The sequence below is a fragment of the Vitis vinifera genome, chromosome 7 (genome assembly GCF_030704535.1).
Source record: "Vitis vinifera cultivar Pinot Noir 40024 chromosome 7, ASM3070453v1".
NCBI classification, from domain to species: Eukaryota; Viridiplantae; Streptophyta; class Magnoliopsida; order Vitales; family Vitaceae; genus Vitis; species Vitis vinifera.
The window spans coordinates 29,682,645-29,706,720 of record NC_081811.1 but is presented as its reverse complement, the minus strand read 5'-3'; the positions used below and the strand labels follow the sequence as shown (position 1 = coordinate 29,706,720).

Below are 24,076 nucleotides of genomic sequence, written 5' to 3'. Positions count from 1 at the left end.
TTATTTCAGCACTCCAAAGCAACTCCTTCCGCCACACCGCATTTGGACAAAGCAGCATTCAAACAGAACTGCATGCATGCAGACCTCATAGAAAAAAGAGTAGTTTTTTGGTACCAATCTGCACCTCTCCTTCTTTGGCATTAATCAGCACCACTATTCAAACATTTTTTTTTTCTATCATTTCCCATGCCCTAAGCTTTTGTTAAACTTCAAAACCAACTATTGACTTGTGAAGCTCAAATCCTAACATGATCAGCAAAGTGAGATCAATAATAAGAGAGGGCATACAAATTTTCCATTTAATTAGATAAGGTTCAACCATATGAATAGGATGAACCGCCCCGTGGATATCTTTGCTTCGGAACAAAACAATTAGAATTAGGCTCGGTCAACTGGAATGTGTATTATCCATATAGGAGATCTTTCAATTGAGAAGATCCATCGACCTGAGACGAAGAGAAAAGTCTATCCATTTTATTTAGTTATTCAATTAAATCAATGATTCGTTATTGAACTTCTATTACGAAGATCACCTGGTTGCGAAGCTTATCCAGGAGATGTTTTTTATTTGCACTCACATCTTTTGGAAAGAGCCGCTAAATCAAGTTCTTCTTTAGGTGAAGGAAGTATGACTGCTTTACCAATAGCTGAGACGGAATCGGGAGATGTTTTGGCTTATATTCCCATGAATGTAATTTCCATTACAGATAAACAAATATTCTTATCCGCCAATTTATTCAATGCTGGAATCAGGCCTGCTATTAATGTGGGTATTTCTGTCTCTAGAGAAGGATCCGCGGCTCAAATTAAAGCCATGAAACAAGTAGCAGGCAGTCACAAACAAGCCACACCCTCAAATGCCAAGAAGTTCTATAATATATATATATATATATACTAAAGCTAAAATGAACGATTGGTCATAGTGAAGACAAAGGAGTAAATCAAGCGTCTCTCTTTCTTGAACTTTAGAAAAGATAAAAACATCCATGTGACACTTAGGACTTAGGGCTTAGCAACTTTTTAATTTCACAATAAAAAACCTCCATTTAATTGGTCCCATATTTTAGACGTGGTGCTGCTGCTCATCCTTGTTCTTACCCCACTTATGAAGCCTCAAGTGGAGCTCCGCCGCAGCTATCAAGAAATGGACGCACTGCATCGGAGTGAGAATGTCCAGGACGCCCTTGAGTGTTCTCAGCCTTAGATCGTCCGCCTTGAGCAGCATCTCCGCCAACCCCTCCTCCTTATGCTTCAGCGCTGACTCAACTCTCTCCCCCAGATCATCTCCACCGCCGCCCTCCTCCGTGGCTGCCTCCGACAACTCCACCATCTTGGAGTCCGCCACCGTCTCCTGAATCCTAGCCATGTTTTCTGTCATCTCCCTCTCTTCTCTTATAGTCTTCCTTTGCAACTCATCCACGCGGCAGAGCTGCTCGTGAGACATATCGCCCAAATCCCCAGTGCTCAGCCCGCGGATCAGGTCAGCAAGTCCACTCTCAAACTGCAAACCCGACTTGGAGTAGAGCAGGTGGAAGGCCACGCTCGGTCTCCACCCGCCAACCCAGAGAAAGGCGTCCTCTAATAAAGATCGCCAAGGCGGGGTGAGCATAGACAAAATGTTGTCCCTTGTCGAGAGGGATTTGGCGTGGTAGTAGTTATGGTAGTGGCTGACCACGCGTTCTACCAGAGGGCACAGGATTTGATCAGAATCGTCAGTGTGCTGATTGTTTCTGGACGCAGAAATGAGCTCTTGAAGGTGCTGGTTTTGCTCTGTGAGCCAGCTTTCGAAGAATTTGTGGAAGCCTTCGTGATTTGCGGGGGAGGAGGCCATGTATGTGGGGAGGAGGCAACTGGCTTCTAGCAGAGTTAACGGCCGTCTATTATAAGCCTCAAAATGGGACGTAAGATGAAGCCCATGCTTCATACCCTTTTTATGGAGGCTCTGAGAGAGTCGGTTGGAGACAAGGGTGAGATGGTAAATGCGGAATTGCGGCTTCGGCAGTGGGCGATTCAAGAAAATCTTCAGCCAACTTGTGGAAAACAATATATATAATATTATGGTTTGATTTTAATATAATTAATTGACAGGTAAACAGTACGAGCGCTGTTGGGCGTTTCCCAACACTAGCTCATTTCTATCATTCCCGACAAACTTTTTAACTTTTTGTTGGTAGTTTTGAAAATACAAGCCATGAATTTTATTATCTCTTTTTTTAAATTTATACAAAAATGTACTAAATTTTTTTAAAAATAAATTAATCAATACGTTCAAATTAAGAGAAATAAATATATTTTTTAAATTAAGAAAATCAAATATTAATTAATATTTAATTTATGAAAATATTGATGGAAGTAAATTCTTATCATGATTCTATGTATTATCTTTATTATTTTTATTGTATATTCTTTAATTTTGTGTTTGTCACCTGTTTCCTTATATTCTATGTCTTATCATTCCTTTTTTTTTTTTTTCCTATTAATATACTTCTCAAAGTATAAATGAATATGGATGTCTAACTTGTCTTAAACATGATAAAGACATGACAAAGACTTAATAAAATATTAAATTACTTATTTAATTTTTTTTTTTTTATAATATTCCTTTATCTTAAGTCATATGTGAATTCATTAACTTTGATTTGATCTAAAATTAGCTTTTGAATGTGATGGAATTGACACATTTTTTAAGTCTCTTAAATATTCTTCAAGAGATCTTACCAAACATATTTTTTAGGTTTCTTTTTTCAATTATAATAAAGAGTAATTACTCATGTTAACTTCAAAGATCATGCTAACAATGTCTTGTTTTATAGTTCCAGAAACTTATGAAGTTACAAATTTGTCATTGTTGATCCACAACTAGGATTACAAGATAGAAATTTTGTTTTCCTAATTATCCTTAATTTATTCAAAAGGTTTTTCTCTACTTATAATATGACGGAGAATATTGACACCACAAACTAAAATGATGATTTGATTTTGTTATAATAGGAAATTTGTGGTGTCTAACTTAATTGAAATCAAAATAGAAAAAACAGTTATGGAAAGCTAGAACAATGCATATGCTTTTATTTTTATTTTTTATTTTAATAGGATGACATGTTTTATGAGGGTAGGTAAAGTAATTTATAGTATTTTGATCACTTGTGAAGAAGGTCCAAGTTCGAGCCTTTTCCCCTAACTCTGATATTGTGAAGAGTTTAGTAATTTGACAAAGAAACAATAAATTTTATAAATTTTTTTGATAAATTTATATAGGAATGTATTGTGAAAAGTACAAATAAATGAATAAAAAATATTCTGAAATTCCTAAATTAGGAGAATAAAATATTATTAAATTTAATTACTTTTATTTTTTTTAAATATTAATTTAAATGAATACTTATCATTATTCTAGGCATTGCCTCTATTTCATGTCATGTCTTATGCTTCACCTTAAACTTTGGCATTTCTTTAACTCAAAGTTAAATATTTTCAAATCTTCAAACCTTTAGCATTGACAATCTTCTTCTATCTACTGATATCTTCTAATATGATTCTAAAAGTTAGAAAGACACCTCTATTTATAGGGGTTAAGTGATACATATTTGAATAGTCTTCCATATTTCTTGTAAATATTATTCCATATTTAAAGATAATATTTAGGAAGATTTTGAAACACATACCAAATATATTTGGATACTTCTTAATTTATTTTTAATAAAAATTTATGTTTACTTTTATACTTATCAAATTTATCATTTTTATTTATTTTGATAATTATATTTTAATTACTAAAATTCTCCTCTTTTTATTTAATTTGATGTCTTATTTTTTTGCCTAGGATCATTTGACATGTGTCATAATTTGATTTGATAGAATTATTATTATTATTATGTGATGATTTTTTTTTTATGACATTGTATTGTATATTTTTTTTGAAATTTTATCTATAGTCTACATTAATTAATTGCATCTTTCTTATCAAGAAAATCAATTCAAAAAATAGGGGGGGGGGGGGGGGGGGGGTGTGGGGGAGTTTTTATTGAATTCATGGGTTAGAGCTTAATTAATTAGCTTACTTCAACAGTGGATCTTTTTCTGCTTTGGTACTGGTGGCCTAATGGGAAAAGGTTAGCTTGGGACAAAAACGAAAGCGTGAGCAATAAACAGCAGCAGAGTGTGGAAGGGAAAGCAGTTTTGTCAGAGAAAACCTATGGGTTGGTGGGTGGTTTTGAGAATTAATGCACTTTCATATATCTCTATGTCATTCAGTTTGTCTGCATGTGCAGTGCGAGCAGCTTTCACTTGAGAGACATGACTTCAAACATCATTGAAGATACTATTAAAATAATATTGTTTGATTCTTAGATAATCATATAAAAATTAGTTTATTGGATTTCCAAATCCTTAGAAGTAAAAAGGCAACCTGATAAAAATACGATCGATAATGTCTTTTCAATGGATATTCAAAAGTACACTTTCATATTATAATTAGACCCTCTTAAAAATATGTTTACATGGACCAAAAATTGTAATTATAATTAAAATAAAGATAAAAAATCATTTAAAATATAATTTTGATAAGGTTAATAATGATCATATTTACGAACGAAGGAGAATCATTTCAATATATCTTAGAGATCAGGTATAAATTAATCAATTAAAATATCTCATATTTTCACTTTTTTGTATTTACATGTGTGCAAATATCTTATATTTTTTCCTCACATTTTTATTTATTACTTTTCAAAAATTCATTTATATCTCTTAACTTAAAATATTTATAAAGATATTTTTAATAATTTTTCTTCTTATACAAGGAAATAATAACATCAGGATATTAACATAAATAAATATTTTATATAGTACAATATGCGGAATTTGAAACTCTTTTCAACAAAATTAAAATATTTTGGATGAGAACATGTTGATAAAGATTTATTTGAAGAGGATATGAGAAAAATATTGAGTTGAGAGTGTGGAAGTGGGATAAATTACGAGAGAAAAAGTGAGGGGACGTAAAATGAATGGATTTAAATTTAATAAAATTGTTTACATGTTTTTCTAAATTTATTTCTCATTTCCATTGATAAATAAAAGTGCAAACATATTTGTGTCTTAGTAATTTCAAGTCAAAATTCTCATTGTATTTCTTTTAGTTCATACTCTTTAAATCCTCCCTTGGACTCTTACCCTTTCTCAATTGTTTGTGTTGAAGATTGATAGAGGAGATGGTAAGTGTTTTTGAGGTTTTGGATAATAGTAAACATTGGTTAACCATATTTTAAACTTCTATATTTTTATTAAAAAATGGAGTTGAAGTTTAAGAATGTAAAACATTGTGTTTAAAACATTTGAATCGATTTTTGATTGATCAACCTGAAGGGTAATAGTTTATGTTGAACCCATATCTTCTTTAATCTTGCCAATCAATCATACTTTGACCACACATGCAAATCTTCATTATTTTCCAAACATATCTTGACCGTTTTATGAGTTTTAAAACCTTAACATTTAAGTCTTCCTTTTATATGAGCTTCAAGTTTCTTATCTATCTTGGGGGTGTTTGGTTTGAAAGAAAATTTTATGGGTTTTGAGTTAAAAATCCTTTTTGAGTGAGAAAATTTCTTTTAAAATGGGTTGATTAAATGCGTTCTTCATCCTTACTTTCATACTCATTATTTTGGGGTAAAAACAAAATTTTTTCTCATGTGGATTCAAGAAGAGGCCAAGATGAAGTTTGGTGTGGGTTCCAAGTGTGCTTTGAAAGAAGAAAATGGGTAGCTAAAGTTTGAAAGTTTTAGGCAAGTGGTCTAGGAGAGGATTGAAGGCATCATGTCATAGACTTAGTCTTTTCCTAAGCTCGTGCGACACTTAGACAAGTCAAGACACTTGATATTACTAATTCAGTCTTACTCCCAGTGCTTAGCTTGCTAGGCTAAGATGCACCCGACTTAGAAGCTTTAGAGGGCGTAGTAGGCAACCCTTAAAATGGAAGCTTTATTGCTCAAAGGAAGTTTTATAAGTGCTTTGGAACTCACTTGCTTGCTTAGTTAGGTTCTTGGGTGGTTTTTGGGAGGTTTTGGATGATGCCTTGGCCAAATGAGGCCTTAACCTATTTATAGGCACCAATGGAACTTTCTGGAACCTTGGAGGGTTCCTTACAACTCAAGAATAATCTAGAAGCTTCTACACTAGTTTATGTACAAGATGACTTTGGAAGATTCTAGAACACCCCACACTATTCCCATTCTCTCTTAGCGAAGTGTAGAGATGTGTGGACATCTCTAGCCCTCTCTAGAAGCTTTTATAGTCTTCCACTTGGTAGGTAAGTGTAGATGTCTCCAAGGGTCTCTAGAAACTTTCCACCTTCTATATAAGCCCATGAAGAGGGTCATTTGAAGCATCTTGTGACAATAAGTTAGGTAAATCCTTATATTTATTTGATTTTCTTCATAATGGATGATTTGATCATTTGAGGTTTGTGGCTTTTTATCTCTTCGAAGGTTTTTCACATTAAAATATTTGTGTCATTGTCTTCCTTTTCTATTTCATCATTTGATTCATTTTTTCATTAGCTTATATATTTCCATAGTGATATTTTGGATGCTTAATTCTAATATGATCTAAAATTGGATCATTGAAATTTTGAAAGAATATAATATATTTCAGTTTTTGGTAATGATGTTAAGGATATATGAAAATGTGATTTTATGTTAGTGCAATGTCTAATACATAATAGTTGAAGAGTGTTGATTCATATGTATGTGATTTGCATTGACTAACTTATTGGGAGAGTGTTGGTACATTCATCATTGCATGTGATTTGATTGTGTGTTAATAAGATTGAAAAAAAACTCAAAACAATTGAGAAAAACGGAGGAATTATAAACATTTATAAGATACCATCTCTAATTGTTTTGAAAACACTTATTCAACCCCCCTCTAAGTATTATCTATAGGTGAGATTCATCATGTGTATGGTTTTTAATTTTTATGTAGTTTTTTTCTCCTTAATATATTCTTTATTGTAAATAGAGAATAAAAGAATTAGATGGATGTAAAAGCAAGTGTCCTTTGAAAATAATTTTAAAAGAGTCAGAAACATTTTTTTTAATATTAAAGCATTTTTCTAAATTTTTTAAGTTAGTTTTTTTTTAAAAATTATATATTTAAAAAATTATAAAAATCACTTAAAAATATAAAAAAATCAATTGAAGTGATATTATATTTAATAAAAATTAATATTATTTTTAAAAATAACTTTTTATTACATAATATATTATAAAAATATAATTCAAAATATTTTTTTATATTGAATCACTAATTAATTTTTTCATAAAATTATTTTTAATAAAAATACTATTAATAAAAGTTTTATATGTTAGGTATGCAACAAAGAAGTTCAAAAAATGACTCTGGATGAGTGTAAGAGCATGTTGGGTAAAACTTAATACTCATTACTTAATGACTTAAATTGACTTCAAGTTAAACTATACATAAAATATTAATTTAAAACTTATTTTTTAATTCTTACTTTAAATGTTAAAGTTATTTGGTAAAATTAATTTAAGATTTATTTTAAATCATCAAATTGATATATTTATTCTCATAAATTATAATTAGGGCAAAAAAAAAGAAGTCAAAGTAACAATGAAGGTCGTGAAGTCGTAAAAGAGATCGTGAAGATAAGTAGAACAAATAATAATAAAAAATAAAATAGAGATGTAGACTTAAGAATAAGTTAATTATTTTTACTTATTACTTAAATTTGTTTGTAACTTTAAATCATACCATTAAATTTTTTTACTAAATATAATTAATTTAAATTAAATTATTAAGTTATTAAGTTGGTTTAATGGTTCTGCACCATAAATAATAAACTTGGAGATGAGTCAAGATCCGATCAGTATGAGCATGTTGTGTGGCATACTAGTAATAATCACTTTCAAGTGGAGGCTGATCATTAAGGCTAAAACAATAAAACACCAATTATAAAAAAGTTAAGGATAAGGATATTACTTTGTGTAGAGGGAGTCCGGATACTACTTTGTGTAGAGGTTACATGCATGCATTAAAATATACAGCTAGGCTGCACTTGAAAGTTGAAACAATAGTGGCAGACACATCATACATCATCCATGGTGTGAGTTTCAACAACAAAAGCAGAAGCAAACAGTGAATGGATTAAAAATACAAGTAATACCCCAAGACCCCAAGTCATGTGTTGTTGGTTTCTTGGTACTCTGTGGAGCCTCCTTTTTGTTGTTGTCCTGTTTGATTATTGTGTGGTGGAGGTTGGATTTCTTTTGTTGTTATCACTCACAACTTGTTTCTTGGCTTCATCACTGCCACTTGATATTGAAACAATTTGGATAGCTTCAATGAACTCCTAATTGAATATATATATATATATATATATATATATATATATATATATATTGAGTGGAGCTTAGTTCAATTTTAACTAATGTTGGGGCTTGAATGAACTTCAACTGATCTAAAAGCGCGTTTGATGTTTGTACTCAAAAGTGTTTTTAGGACAATTATCCATCCAATGTTTCTCTAAAAACTACGGTTTTGTTTGATACAATTTGTGAAATTATGAAAGATGTCTCTTAAAGAGACACCTTTAATGTATATTGGATTCTGCAATTGTGGAAGGTATCTCTTAAAGATATTTTTAGTATAAATATAATTTTTTTAGAATTGTAAAATGTGTAAAATCAAATTCAAAAGACACTTGTAATATAAATTAAAATTTGTGAAATTATAAAATGTCTTTTGAAGATGCACCTTTAGTATATATTAGATTTTGTGAAATTGTATATAAATTAAAATTGTAGAAGATGTCTCTTGAAGAGACACTTGTAGTAGTATAAATTAAAATTTGTGAAATTATGGAAGGTGTCTCTTAAAAAGACACCTTCTACAATTTTACAAAATCTAATATATGTTAAAATTGTCTCTTCAAAGAGAAATCTTTAATATAAATCTGATTTTTTTTTTTTTTAATTATAGAAGACGTCTCTTGAAAAGATACTTTCTATATAAAATCAAATTAAAGAGACACTTATAAGATAAATTAAAATTTATAAAATTGTGAAAAATATCTCTTCAAAAGACACCTTTAATATATATTGAACTTTTTGGAATTATGGAAGATGTCTCTTCAAGAAAAAAAGACATCTTTAATATAAATCTAACTTTTTTGGAATTGTACACCTTCAACGTAAAATCAAATTAAAAAGATATGAGAAATGAGTTAATTTGCATAAGAAAAGTTAAAATATAAAATATTTTTTTCCACCTTTGCACCTATATGTCCAAAAGTTCTGTAGAATTAGAATTATTTTCTAATGTATGGTATTTTAAAAAATAATTTCTAAAAAAACCGTACATTTATATGAAAAATCCCACTAGTATGAGTGGGCTCCATGCTTGCAACATTACTTCCATCTTCCCACTAGTAGCACAGTCATTTGAACACAGGACATAAGCTGAGTTATCTGACGGGCCCAATTCCAAAAGATATTCTGCAGTTTTCCTCCCAAGCTCCAAATTACCATGGATTCTACATGTACCCAGCGAGCTCCACCACGGCAGGTCATCTTCTACTAGGCCAATTGTGATGAAATGGGGAAATAATACCTATGTGAAGCAAAGACCATGCAGCTCTCAAAGCCATTCACCATACTAGAACCAGATGAACCCCCTCCTTTATAATCATATTCAGTCCACAGTTTCACTTGATCAGCTGGAATTGGTACAAAGGGAAAGGCTGATTCATGGAACACAACATTTCTGGAAATGTAAACCTTATTACTCTCTAAACCAAGGAGTTTGTACCCTTTATAGCTAAAAAGGTAGCCAAGAAAAACTGAAGCTCGAGCACGAGGAGTGAATTTGGTGCGTTGGCTGGGAAGAGTGGAGCCATAACATAAACACCCAAAAATACGAAGGTGAGCATAAGTGGGTTTTTTTATTATTCAACAATTCAAATGAGATTTTTTTTTTTTTATAGCAATGGTGATGGTGTTCGATTAATCAAGTAAACTGTTGTTAAGACACAATCATCTTAATAACAAAAAGGAATGCACAATTGAAAAAGTAGAGCCCGTGCCACATTAAGTATGTGTTGGTGCTTACATTCAACTACCGAATTTTGTTCTGGTGTCTCAACACAAGAATGATAGGGAATGATCCCTTAGGAATGAAAAAAATTATGAAATGTTAATTTTGAAGCATTATCAAAACGAACAGACTTAACGACAGTGTTATATTGGGTAGAAACCAAAGTAAAAAAATATGGAAAAATAGTAAGAACATCTGATTTTGCACGTAAAAGATATACCCAAGTAGCACATATACAATCATCAACAATGGTAAGGAAATACTTGTGACCAGTAGGTGTGGCGATGTGAAAAAGACCCCAAATGTCAATGTGCACCAAATCAAAAGGTTTTACAGACATGATTTTGTGAAACAAAAGGGAGGTGTTTCTGTTTAACCATATGAAAAATTCGACCATGTGAAGACAAGTTAAATAAAGAATTAGGGATATGTAATTCATTATGAAGAAGTTGAATTTTGATAGGAGATGGATGTCCAAGTCTAGAATGCCAAACGTCACTTTTAGACATTATAGAACCTGAAACATTGAATTGCAAACAACAGTCCCTAATTCTAGAAAGTAAAGATTGTTGTGTCTCCTAACCCTCCCAATCATCAAACCCTGAGTGAGGGCTGAATCACACACAAATTTGAAAAAAGTTAACACAACAATTATGGTTGAGAGTAAGAGCACTAAAACTTAGAAGATTAAAGGCAAACATGGGAACAAATAAGACATTGTGCAAAATTAGAGAATTAGACAATTTGACAGATCTTATTTGATTAATGGCAACAACGTGACCATTGGGAAGAGTGATTATGGTACTTTGAATGAGTGTGGAGTGAGAGAAATGTGAAAGATTGCAACATACATGGTGTGTGGCACATGTGTCAATGACACAAGCATGAAAAATGATAGAAGGATGTGAAAAGGAAATAACAGAAAAAAAAATTTACCATAGATGTGAGAAACAGAAGGGCCCGTTGCGGATTGATACTTAGGTAGTCAATGGCACAATGATGAAGTTGCGAGTTGAGGTAGGTGATGAGTTGCTGGACTTGATTTGTGGAAAGAGAACCAGAAGGTGGAGAGGGTACGGTAGTAGTTGCAGCTGAATGAGGGAAGTGGGTGTCCTTTGATTCGTTTAAGCCCATAAAAAATTGCATCACATATTCTTGCTATTGATAATCCATCCATGCTTTCATGCCGCCACATTGAAAAACGGGAATGGGTTGAAAATTCTTGAGTTCGTCCCAAAGTATTTTCAAACGAGTATAAAAAGTATTGATATCAAGGGAACCTTGAGACAACCCGTGTAGTTGTTGCTTGATCTGAAAAATGTGTGGGACGTTGCTCTGATGAAATCGATCATGTAAATCTACCCAAACGACTTGAGCACTATCAAGGTAGAGTAAACTATAAGCAATCTCTTTAGAAACGACATTGAGAAGCCAAGAAGCGACCATATTGTTACATCTTGACCAAGTCCCAGCAAAAAGATCATCTGGAGGCGGTTGCGAAATTGATCTGTCGACAAAACTGAGTTTATGCTTGGCGTTGAGAGCCTTTATACTCCTGCTCTGAAAGTAATGACAAATGCCAAAAGTATTTAAAAACTGTTTTAAATACCTATTTTTAACAACTGTTTTTTAAAAAACATACCCATTTTTATTAAAAAAAACAATTTAATTATTTATTCAACCAAAGAATGTACATTATTGGTCTAATTCAAGTTCAAGATGAAAATCTCCAACATGAAGTGAGGTACTTGCATTGGTCTTGGACTGATTCTAACCCGATCAACTTATCTAAGTTGTAGCCATATTACAAACTCGTCCAACTCTTCGAACTCTATTTATACAATCATCTATTCATTAATCTAAATAATACTTGATTTTGTACTCGAATTTCATACAATCATCTATTCATTAATCTAAATAATACTTGATTTTGCACTCGAATTTCAATAACCAATTTAGAAATTGAATTTAAAAAGAATTAACAAGGACATTTTGAGTTAGAAGTAAGATTGAATTGGATTTAGGTAAGTTAGTGTTGGGATGGATCATGACCTATATTCAAGGTTAGTTTTCCTTGTTATGGGTATGCCACGATGATACCATTGGTTGTCATTGAAGCATCCCTTCTAAGGGACTTGGGCCTAATCTCAATCGATGATGCTTCTTCATACTACTATTCAGACCAGGTTCCACTACTTTTTAAACTGGTCTTTCCATTTTTTGCTTTGGAAGTTTAAAAGAATTCTTTATAGTACAAAAGAAAAACTATTTTTTTATTTAATCTCCTGTGAGAAAAATAAAATATAAGAGAAATTATTTTAAAACTTAAATATTTCTAAATTATAAATTTTATGAAAATTAAGATATTCATAGAAAGAAAACCTTATAACTAATAAAAAAATCCCAAACCGTTTACATGTTTTACATATTTTGATATTTTTTTCAATTGATTCTCTAATTTCATATATATATATATATATATATGAAAGATAGTAAAACCAGCCCATTTATTCCCTCTTCAAGCTTGTGAAAAAGGCCCTGCTATCTCCGTAGCAAACTGCTTCCTGCAAAATTAAGACATAATTATCAACTCCAATATTCAGGAAATACACCCCACAAATAATCATATCATTCAATTGCAATACTATTCTTCTTCAATTGCTTCTTTGTGCGTACATGATAAAAGTAGTATCCTTTCATTTTGTACCCACAAAATTTCATCACTTGAATAAGCTTCGAGTACCATATTTTAATAATTTATTAATTTTAAATTTATTTTTTATTTTTTATTTATTTTGTTTTTTCCTATTTTTCTTTTTTATTTTTCCCTCTCGTATTTTTTTTTTAAATTTTTAGAAACTAAACACATTCTTATTGCATTATATAATAAAAAAAGTAAAATTTTTTGAAAAATCACCTATCAAATAATGGTTTAGAATCAAATGGTTCTTGGGATAACCGATTAAGGGACAAAAGAAACATCAATTTACAAATCTAACCTTCCACTTTTTTTCACCCAAAAAATACCCATTTTGGAGAAGAATACCCTCACTTTTTTCTTATAAAAATAACATTTTTCTTTTAAAATACATGTAAATAATAAATATATTGAAGGGTAGTTATGTAGAAAATAAGTTACTCTTCAAGTTAAAAAATGGGAGATGTGGCTTGTTAGGTAACTGTTTTAAAAAATAATTCTGAAAAATAGATTTTAAGAATAATTTTTTAAAAATTATTTTTTATTTTTTGTAGAACAAAAGTCTGTTTGAAAATCTAAAATATTTTTAACATATTTTTAATATTTTTAAATATGTTTTAAAAATAACTTTTTATCTAATTGTTCTATTTTTAATCATTCTACTTGTTTGTATAATTATTTCTTAAAACGAGAAAACAAGTGAAAATGATAAAAAAAATAACTAAAAGATGTTTTGTAAAAACACTTTGATTTCTATTTTTAAAAACAGAAAACAGAAAACAATTTTTGGTTACCAAATGTGTTTTCTATATTTTTTGTTCAAAAACATTTTGTTTTCTATTTTTAAGAATAGAAAGCCAGAAACAGTTTTTGGTTACCAAATGTGTTTTCTATATTTTTTGTCCAGGAGAATAGAAAACTTTTGTAAAAAAAAGTTCCCAAACATACCCTTAGTTTTACAAATTTGAGATCTTTTCATCCCTTTTAATCAATTAATTTATATTTCTTCATCATTTAAAAAAATATTTAGACAAAAAAAAAAACATTTTTACTTAATATCATTTTTGGTTGTTAATGTTGTAAACTTAATTATCCATCTTCCAAAAACTTACAATCATGTTATTTATTAGATGGATGTTTTGAGGGCAACAACACTTGCCTTATGTGGTAAATCTTTATACACTAGCAATCTCCTTAGGGTGGCAATTAATTAAGAGAAAAGGAAAGGTTAGAACTTACAAGTAACATTACTCAAAGCTCATCTCTTGCGGACCCTTCTTGGATACTCTTGTCACGCTTCTCCTTAATAAAATCAATGATAGCCTCCTTGGTTGCATCGCCTCCATATTCCACAAGCTCCCCGTTTGCCGGTTTAAAATACATAGTTGGGAAACCTTCAACCTTAAACTTCTTTGGGATATCATTTACAGTTGCATCCTACGTAGAAATCACAGGTTACACTCTATCCAAATACAAATCAATGGAAATCAAAGTAATTAATTGTAAATACGGAGATCATATTTAATAAATTAATTTAATAATTTAATATGATTTAATGACTTAATTTAAGTCATTAGGGTGATGTTTGTTTTTTTACTTAATTTTAAATAGATCTTAAAGATTAATAGTATTAAATATTAAGTTGTTTGTTTTTATAGCATTTTATTTATATTAAGTATTAAAAAGTAAAGAAAAACCAATATGTTATTTTTTCTATTTAAAAAAAACTACATATTTTGGCTTTTTCTGTTTAGTAAAAATTTTATAATAAGTCATGAAAAAATAGAAAAACAAATAACTTAAATTTTGAAAACAAATTACTTTCAACAAAAAGTTAAAAAAACAAACACCACCTAAGTAAATTATCAAATATGTTTGATAAATAATGTAATAACATAATTTTAAAGTGTAAAATCACTTTAAATATCAAACAAAAATAATTAACTTATTTTAAATCCCAAATCATTTACCATATTTGTTTACATATGGTAAAAGTGTAACTCTGCATCTACCAATTATTTTTTATAGTAAATATTTTATAGTTATTTTATTTGTGTGCAATACTTTTAATATGGATATTTAATAAATAAATTTATTATTTAAGGTTAACAAAGTTGAATATTAGCTAAAGTTGATGAAAATAAATATTAATTAAAACTAATAAAGATAAATATTTCAATTTACTAATTAAAATTATTAAATTATTGTTATCAAATCATTTTAATATTTAAAAGAAAAATCAAGTAATAAGTTATAAGTTAAACTAACAACTTAAAAATAATTTAACTTAAATCATTAAATAATAGTAGAAGATTCTAAGTTTATTTGAGATCATGTTTGATACGAGTGAATCAAGAATGAGAATGAACATCTCATTCATATCCTCATCCATTCATATGCATTAATAACTTAAATAATAATGAGGATGCATAAATCCCACTCACAAGTGGGATTTGGAATTAATCCCCAAGATGAAGTATTTTGACTATGTTGGTAGAGCAAATAATATATAATATTTTTAAATTATTATTTTATCCATATATTTCCATTATATTTTTATGACTTTTTATGATTAATATTTATTTATTAATTAATATTATTTTTTAAATCTTATTATCTACCTAAAAAGTCTTTTAAAATAAAAAAAATTATTTTAAACTATATATAAGAGTATTATTGTCAATTTATTTATTATTTTCATTCATATTTTTAGTGTTATCAAACAGTGAAATAGAAATAAATAATTAGTCTAATCTTATGTTCTTAATCCATTCAACCACAACAATTGAAATCACTAAATTCATTTGTATTAAAGAAAAAATAAAAAATAAAATATTCATTTTCACTTCTCATTTTCAAGTACCAAACAAGACTTGTGGGTGATATTTCAATTATTTGTTTTTATCACTACATTTCCATTACATTTTTATGACTTTTCATGATTAATATTTATTTATTAATTCTTATTTTTTTAATCTTATGACCTACCTAAAAAGAAAACTCTTAAGCATGTTATTTTAAAATAAAATGAAAAAAGAAAAATTATTTTAAACTATATATATAAGATTATTATTATCAATTTATTTATTTTTTCATTCATATTTTTAGTGTTACCAAATGTTGAAATATAAATAAATAATTATTACAAAGTTATATTCATAGTGCATTTAACCACAAAAGTTGAAATCACCAAATTCATTCCCATTCAAGAAAAAATGAAATATAAAATATTCATTTTTATTCCTCATTTCCGGATACTAAACATGACTTGCGGGTCATATTTGAATTACCCAGGTTTTTTTTATTTGGTTTTATAGCTGGACACAAAAAAATAATTACTTATGAGAAGTAAGCTAGAGAATTGGTTTGTGTCATTTAGCATTTTTTTGGTTCATACTACAAAGATTGGTGGAGTGGGAGGAGAAGGAACGTTACCAGTTTGGCGATGATGATATCGGGATCATTCTGGAATGAGACAGCAGCTTCTTCCAAGATTGGAGCCAGCCTCTGGCAATGTCCACACCAAGGTGCATAAAATTCTATGAGAACTGCGGAACACATGCATGTACACAAATGCGATCAACACTACGAACTCATTTACCATATCTAATTTATCTCATTTAATTTCCGCTAAATATTTTGTTGCTGTCCATGCTTTCAGAAATCATGAGACTAGAAACTATTGGAAAAATTTAGTAAACATGTAATGAAGGAACAAGCGATAAAGTCCACACCGTTCTTTCCAGAGTTGAACACAATCTCCTCCAGTGTTTCAAAAACAGCCACTTTCACGGGTCCGTCATTAGTTTCAGGAATAGGCTGCGACTTGATGAATGGCTTCAATCTGCCATCCTGCAGACATTAATTTTTCCAAAGGAAGTGATATGTCATAAGTAAATGAAGCTATATATATATATATATAGTTATTTAAATGCACTATATATAGAGGAGTTACCAAGTATTCCTCCAACCAGGGTGCAATTTGATCAGGCTTGATCTTGGCTTCAAAATATCTGGTGTCCAGGTCATTGTTATCTATGATGATCAGAGGTGTTTGATCTGCCTTCAGCCCGTAATACTGTTCATGCAAAGGCACGTTCAAGTTTAAACATGTCAAAAAGGATAGCTTTGGTAAAACTTGGGTCGGGATGTCTACTACTGTTTCATATCTGTCAAGGTAAGATTACCTCAACAGCACCTTCACTAACGTTGACATCACCCAATAGAAAGCCCAAGTTCTTTCCTTTGTAGAGCTCGGCAGCATCACGATACTTCGAGTTGAAAGCATCAAACTCCTCACTATTGAACTCCACGACCAGCATGACCTGGCCCATTTCATATTTTTGTGAAGAAATATTAGTATGAAACCAATGTTTTCAGCTCTCAAAATCCACCCAAAAGTCAGGATCATGCCAAATGTAACTTTTGCATATATAGAAATAACCTAAAAGCTTATTGCTAACATGCGATTACTTGAAATAGAGTAATACAGTAGAGTTGTAGCTACTATAGATGCTGCATGCTATGTGCATGGATCACAAAAATATATAGAAGAAAACACAAGAATTTAGTTAGAAAAACAAAAAACTAGGTGTTAGTAGAAAAAGAAGATCAAGTCTAACTGTTCAAGACTGTTAATCCTCAGTAGTCCTCGCCAAGGACATGAACCTGTCCAGCAAGTGATTCAAACAGTGGCGTATGAGTCATGCCTTAACGCTGATAACCAATCTGCTAAAAAATGTGTAGGTAAGACATGATCCCTTCTTACCCTCCTTGAGACTATGGAAATTTTAAAAAGCTTCAACAGTTGTATGAAGTTTTCCAGACGGTGAACAGACCCGGAGTACTACTATCCATAGTACTCTGCGATGATGTAGAAAGATATATTTTCTCTGCAGAAAGTTTAGTACCCTTTATGATGTAGAAAGATATAGAGCTGTCAAGAATCGTGGGTGTAGCTAATTTTGGATCCATGGTATTTTGTGTTATCATGGGGTTATCCTCTAAAGCTCTTCAATTGACATTAAGTTTAGAGTAATTGCTTATCATTTAGTCTTCTTTAAAAAATTGTGGCACTTATGCTAACAAATACCTTATGGTTTACTTGACTACAAAAATAATAACCCCTTATTTCTTTGGGATATCCTACTAACTAACATACTTTTTACCTTGATTCTAACTTATCTTTCTTTGACATTAGCACATGCATTGGATAGCTCCATATGTGAACAAGTTGTAAACTAGGTTTATAACCTACCCACATTTTCATGAGAGTCAAACTATAATTTAGAAGGAACTAGGTTAAGAAGATATTTTGCAATTTCCAAAACATATCCTCGGAAGGATATAGAAGAGTTGAGAAAGTTCTCATCATTGATCTCACTATGTCCATCATAGTTTGAGTTCTTTTTTCCGTCACTCCATTTTGTTGTAGAGTTCGATAGTGCTCAACTAAGATATAATCTATGCTTCTTTATGAAATAGTCAAACTCATTAGATGTGTACTCACAACCTCTATTTGATCGAAGTGCTTTAAGGTATTTACCTAACTGCTTTTTCGATTCAGCCTTAAATTCCTAGAATTGATCAAGGTATCAAATTTCCTATGCATAATGTAAACATAACCATACTTAGAGTAGTCATTAGTAACGGTTATGAAATACTCATACCTTCTACGTTCATGGACATTAGAGGAAAGGAGTAATGTGGTAAAGATTGTCAACTAATGGGTCTAAGAAAATAAATGAATTATTATTTCCAATAATAAGTTCTTTATTGAAATAAACTGAATAATTCCATTTATTTAAACTAGAAGCCAAAATGGGATTTTTTCTAAACTTAGGTACATAAAGACAATTCTTAAGTTTCAGAAGACATTTAATTTCTAATACTAGGGTAATATCTCCCAAGGCTTGCATGGTTATCCTCTCACTAGAAGCTAAAATTAGGTACATATCTTCATATTCAACCTTTTCCTCAACTAAAACCCTTATAAAGAATTATAAATATTGTCAAGGGCCTTAGAATCTATCTACAAAGAGTTGGTGAAAACTATGAGAATATGTGCACCTTCCTTTTTCTTTAGGATTCTAGGCACTTTTTTTTTTTTTTTTCCAACGACCCTTCTTGCCACAAAGGAAACACATATACTTTCCTTTACTCTTTTCATTCCATCCTTGGACTTTCCATGTTTGGTGTTACCTTTCTTCTTTTTCATTTTAAAAAAACATGAAGAACCCTTAACTTCCTTATGAGCACCTTTATGATCTTTGAAAATCCCTTCAACCATCTGAAGTTCTCTCATCAACTTTGACAAGTTCAACATCTTATTCATAGGATGGTTAGGCTTGATTACCTTAAGGAATCCAATAAGGTCTCTAAGATCATGATGATCTTGGTCTCACCATCAATTTTGACTTCAAAGATCTTCACCTCTTAAATTGTCTGATCATATGAACAATGTGATCCTAATGGGAGTTCCTTATGTCAACTCAGTGTTTATAATAGTCCTAAGGCTAGCCTGGCTAGTTGACTTGCCCTTATCGCTAAAGATCTCTTGCAGGTTGAAGAGAATATCGTAAGTGTATAAGACATTTGGCCTTCTCATTTACCTTTTGCCACCTTTGATAAGCCTCTCTATCTTCTTGCTATGAATTTTTATTAGGAATGTTGGGAGCAAATTTTTGGGTCCTCCAATGTGAGTACTACATCTAAATTTCTTTTCTAATCCACATAATTAGGTCAAATTAATTTATTTGTTATAAGAATGAGAGTGATAGGATTGAAAAACATGTTTTCTATAACAATAAAAAATAACATGCATTAATTATTGAGCATTTAAGGTGAAAGGTAGATTAAGCAAAAATATAGTGCTCTTAAATCACTACATTTATCTTATCTAAAGTATCTTAGTATCATAAGAATCAGGTTGTTTCCTATTCCTAAAAGAAGATCCCACACTAGGTTGTTTCCTATGTAATATATAATTCAAAATCTCCTTACATGAATGTAGTCATATTAATTAGAAAATATCAATGACTTACAAATTGACTCAAAATAAAATTTGATACACTTGTCAACACACAAACATGAATTGTTCATTGTGTTACATTGTGCCAATGGTAGAATTGTAAAAGGAAATGGAAGCTTTTTATTTTCTTCAGTTAGAAAAGGAAAGAAAAGAAAAGAATTACCTTGTCATTAGGTAGGTCGAAGAACTTAGCAACATAACCATGGCCACTTGGATCAGAATCGAAAATGGTGACCAAAGGCATAGAAGCTTCTTTAACAAACTTTTCCAAAGCATCTACTTCAAAATCCTGAACACAGTAGCCATTTTAACAGAATAGCATGTTGTAATTGTGGACAGAAACAATCATCACAAACACTACTCTAACAATGAACTAAGGTTATACAAACAACAAATAGATAGAAAACAATACCTGGAAATCAACATAGAGCTCATCAAATGGCTTAAACAGTCTCACAATTGGCCCCTTGACTGATGATTCACCCCGAGGAAGAAGCTTGGCGTCCAAAGTGTGCCCAAATACATAGTCAGAACGCAGATTTTCAGCTATACTAATGAAGTTGTCAAATTCTTCTCCTGAGAAATCTGGAAACACTCCAACCTACAAGAATGCACAAAGCTTTTAGCATAGCTTCGTGATGAAAGCAGACAGCGGAGGAGCTACATATAATACTTACAATGGCGACCCCTTTCTCATCTATGAAAGTTGCAGCATCCTCAGAAGATTTTATTTCAGTGGATGCAGGACCAAGTTGTCTTTTTAGATAATTTACTATCCCATCAGCGTCGGGAGGGCCGTTATATTCTTGAACTTTCTTTCCTCCATCTTTCACAATAAAGAGGGTGGGGAAACCTTTGATGTCAAACTTCTGTCCGAGTTGTCTGTTTGCTGCATCATCTCCATTAACTTTGGCCAGAATGATTGGAGGATCATGGCTACTCAATACGGACGCAGCTTTTTCATACTGTATATAGATCATAAAACATGTCACGTCAGAAAATTTTCAGTGGCCAAAAGAGTCGGAAAATCTTTTTTATTTTTTATTTTTATTTCCCTTTAATCATTTGACGAAAAAATTTGTTACCTCTGGAGCGAGTTGCTGACAGTGCCCACACCTGAAAAGGAAGAACAGGTTTATCAAACCATGCGTTAAATTGTGAGTAATATGATAAGACTCATACTTTTTGTTGATTATAGAAGTGATTATTAGTCTTATATACTGTCAATATTTAGATTCATGCCTTCAAATGTTTTGAGATTCAAAGTAGTGATCCATTCAATGTTTAAACTAAAACTCAGATAGGATCTAAGAAAAGGAAGGGAAAATGATGAAAATAGAATGCTTAAAATGGATTCTATTTATTAGCCAAATCACGCACACATATGAGGAGAAAATAAAGAAAAACATGAAATTTTTATCATAGTTAAATAATCAATGTGATCTCTACGTTCATAAAAAAATCTACTAATTAAAGAAAAGAGAAAAGAGAAAAAGAAACTAATCATTCATTATAAAAAAGAAAAAAAAAATTCTCAATTGTTTGATCGAATAACTCGAAACTTAACCTCTGACATTCTGAGTAAAACACAACAAAATTGATCAAGGCTTCACAATCCAACACCTTTCTCAACCTATTTTCAGTCGTCTACTCTTTTTCCATGTCATATTTTTTGAGATTCAAATGAAGCCAAAAAGGCATTTGGAAAGAATATTAAATTCAATGATGAAAAACCTTCTACTCAAAATAAACTATAGAGATATTGAACTCGACAGTGAAAAACAGCAAACCCCACAAAATTCCTTACAAAAGCAAGGACTCATTCACACAAAACACACATTAGTTCTGTTTGGTTGCCAAGAAAACATGGAGAAAGAAATAAAAGGAGAAGAAAATTGCTAATCCAGCAGTTACTTCTCAAGTCATCAAGAAAAAAGAAACCCGTAGATAAGTTGAATGGAAATATTTTTCTCTTTTGGTTTGAAACCAAAAATGAGAATCTTGTTTTCTCAGGAACCAAATAAGTTATGGGAAGGAAAAAAGAAAAGGGAGTACCATGGAGCATAGAACTCAACAACAATGAAGTCTTGCTTGGCGACAGTTTCAGTGAAGTTGGAATAATCCAAAGTCACAACAAACTCTCCTTCAACTGCAGAGATGGGCACTGTACACAAAGCCAGTAGAGAAGAAAACAACACTAAGACGGAGAACAAACACTTGCACTCCATGGGAAACACCATTCTCATCTCTCTCTCTTGTATTTTTCCCTAAACTCCCCACTTTAAATTCTCATTGTCTCTCTATTTCTCTAGGTTAAATATTAATACAAATTTAAGGTCTAGTATCTAGAATAAATTTATTACTTTGTATTAGTACAATATAAAATTTATGAAATATTTGTATAATTATTATAAGGTTGAAAGATTAGGTAAAGTAATTTGCACATTTTTCTTTATGATCAATATGATTGATTGGCCTGTGCACCTCTCTAATTATTTTTTTTTGTATCATCGAATAAAATTCCCTATAACATTTAGCAAGAAAAAAATCTTTAACCCAACAAGTGCTCTCCAAACAAAACTAGATAATTGGAAAAAAAAATTAAATATGTATGAAATTTTTACTAATAAGAAACACAAAAAATACTTTATTTCTTAAAAAATAATTTTAAAATTTTGTTTTAAAACCTTATAATATTTTATTTCTTTATTTTAAAGAAGCAACATGAAACCTCAGGTTTTTAGTTCAAACGTTTCCTAATTAAATTTTAACATTTACTCAGGTAATTCAAAAGGGCAGTTACCTTTGATATACCCTTTGACCAAAACTAGGGTGTTATTCATAATTATGTTGTGTGTTTTTTTTTTTTTTTTGGTAATTTTATTTATTGGGTATTTTGTATTTAATGTTTTGTTTTTTTTATTTATAGAAAAATATTGTGGCATAAATAGAATATGTATAAGAATCTAAATAGAGCATATGACGTTATTTTTCATTGTCTATTCAAGGTAAAAGGAAAAATCTTTAGAACAATACATTAATTCAATAACCTTTTAGTGCTAGATTTTTTTCTATAATTTAATTTGTTGGGTTTTATATTTAATGATTTACAATATTTATTAGGACTATTTTATAAATAAAAGCGTTATTTGATTAAAAGGGTCATTAAAAACCCAATTTTGAAAATCTAACTCTTGATCTTTTTTTAGCCTCATTTTAATAAAAATAAAAAACTTTTTCTTTTAAAACATATCATAAATACTTGAAATAGTTAAAGATATTTATGTTAAAAATAAATTACTTTTTAAACAAAAACACGATAAGTGATAAATTCATAAATATGATGAGTATTTCATTCTTTTTAATCAATTATTTCTAAATAAAACTTGTACATAAATACCTAATATTATTTATTATTTTAAAGTGAAAATATATATTTTGCAATTATTAGTTTATGGAATATTGAGTTAAAAAGGATAGCATAATCATCCCAATTCACAAAAATAATCTTACTTTTTTTGAAAGCTTCAAATATTATCTTATTTAAATAAAAATATGATTTTCATTTTTATTCTTCCCTTTTCTCTTTTCTGCCTGTAGATCACAACCTCTATCTCATCACCTGTTTATTCACTTTAATGTGTGAACTGAATATAAAACAATTGATGATGTTCAAAGATGACAATGAGTCCATTTAGGAAATGATGGTTACATATTTCAAAAAAATTAGATGGTGTTTGATTTTTAACTTAAAATTGAATAGAAATTAAAATTAAATAGAATTTAATAATATTATATATTAGGTGGTTTGTTTTTATAATATTTTATTTTTATTAAGTATTAAAAAATAAAATAAAAGCCAACATATTATTTTTTTCTATTTAGAAAAAGTCAAGAGCTTGTTTGATAAGTGTTTTCAAAAATAGTTTTGAAAAAAATTTGAAAATATTTTTTTAAAATTGTTTTTGATGTTTTGTAGAATACAAGTTTGTTTCAAACCTAAAATATTTTTAATTTATTTTTAATATTTTTAAATATATTTTAAAAATTATTTTTATATCTAGTGTTTTACTTTTAATCATTTTATATGCTTATATAATTATATTTTTAAACAATCCTTAGAAAACAAGTGAAAATAATAAAAAGATATTATTTAAAAACACTTTGTTTTCTATTTTTAATAACATATAATAGAAAACAGATTTTGGTTACAACACATATTTTCCTTATTT

At 30.0% G+C, this 24,076-nt stretch overlaps 2 protein-coding genes across 2 annotated transcripts; both read right to left on the bottom strand.

Moving 5' to 3' along the window:
* Nucleotides 1-932: 932 nt before the first annotated feature.
* Nucleotides 933-1,895, bottom strand: LOC100244104 (transcription factor HBP-1b(c1)-like). The gene has a single exon (XM_002273596.4). The coding sequence runs from the start codon at nucleotides 1,829-1,831 to the stop codon at nucleotides 1,064-1,066; it is 768 nt and encodes a 255-aa protein (XP_002273632.1). The 5' UTR covers nucleotides 1,832-1,895; the 3' UTR covers nucleotides 933-1,063.
* A 10,719-nt stretch (nucleotides 1,896-12,614) lies between these two features.
* Nucleotides 12,615-22,084, bottom strand: LOC100266446 (protein disulfide-isomerase). The gene is made up of 11 exons (XM_010654641.3): nucleotides 21,900-22,084; nucleotides 20,930-20,960; nucleotides 20,522-20,809; nucleotides 20,257-20,445; nucleotides 20,008-20,133; nucleotides 17,002-17,139; nucleotides 16,770-16,892; nucleotides 16,549-16,666; nucleotides 16,250-16,362; nucleotides 14,054-14,251; nucleotides 12,615-12,680 (listed from the first exon to the last, which is right to left on the bottom strand). Exons 1-10 carry the CDS (start codon nucleotides 22,082-22,084, stop codon nucleotides 14,066-14,068), a joined length of 1,497 nt encoding a protein of 498 aa, XP_010652943.3. The 3' UTR covers nucleotides 12,615-12,680; nucleotides 14,054-14,065.
* Nucleotides 22,085-24,076: the final 1,992 nt, after the last annotated feature.

Bases quoted from the DNA above. Each gene is read 5' to 3' on its own strand.
- LOC100244104 (XM_002273596.4), bottom strand. From the start codon at position 1,831: ATGGCCTCCTCCCCCGCAAATCACGAAGGCTTCCACAAATTCTTCGAA.
- LOC100266446 (XM_010654641.3), bottom strand. From the start codon at position 22,084: ATGGTGTTTCCCATGGAGTGCAAGTGTTTGTTCTCCGTCTTAGTGTTG. The intron at 16,893-17,001 runs GTAATCTTACCT...TTGCATGAACAG, and splicing joins TTAGTGAAGGTGCTGTTGAG to TATTACGGGCTGAAGGCAGA. The intron at 16,363-16,548 runs GTGTGGACTTTA...TGTGTTCCGCAG, and splicing joins GTTCAACTCTGGAAAGAACG to TTCTCATAGAATTTTATGCA.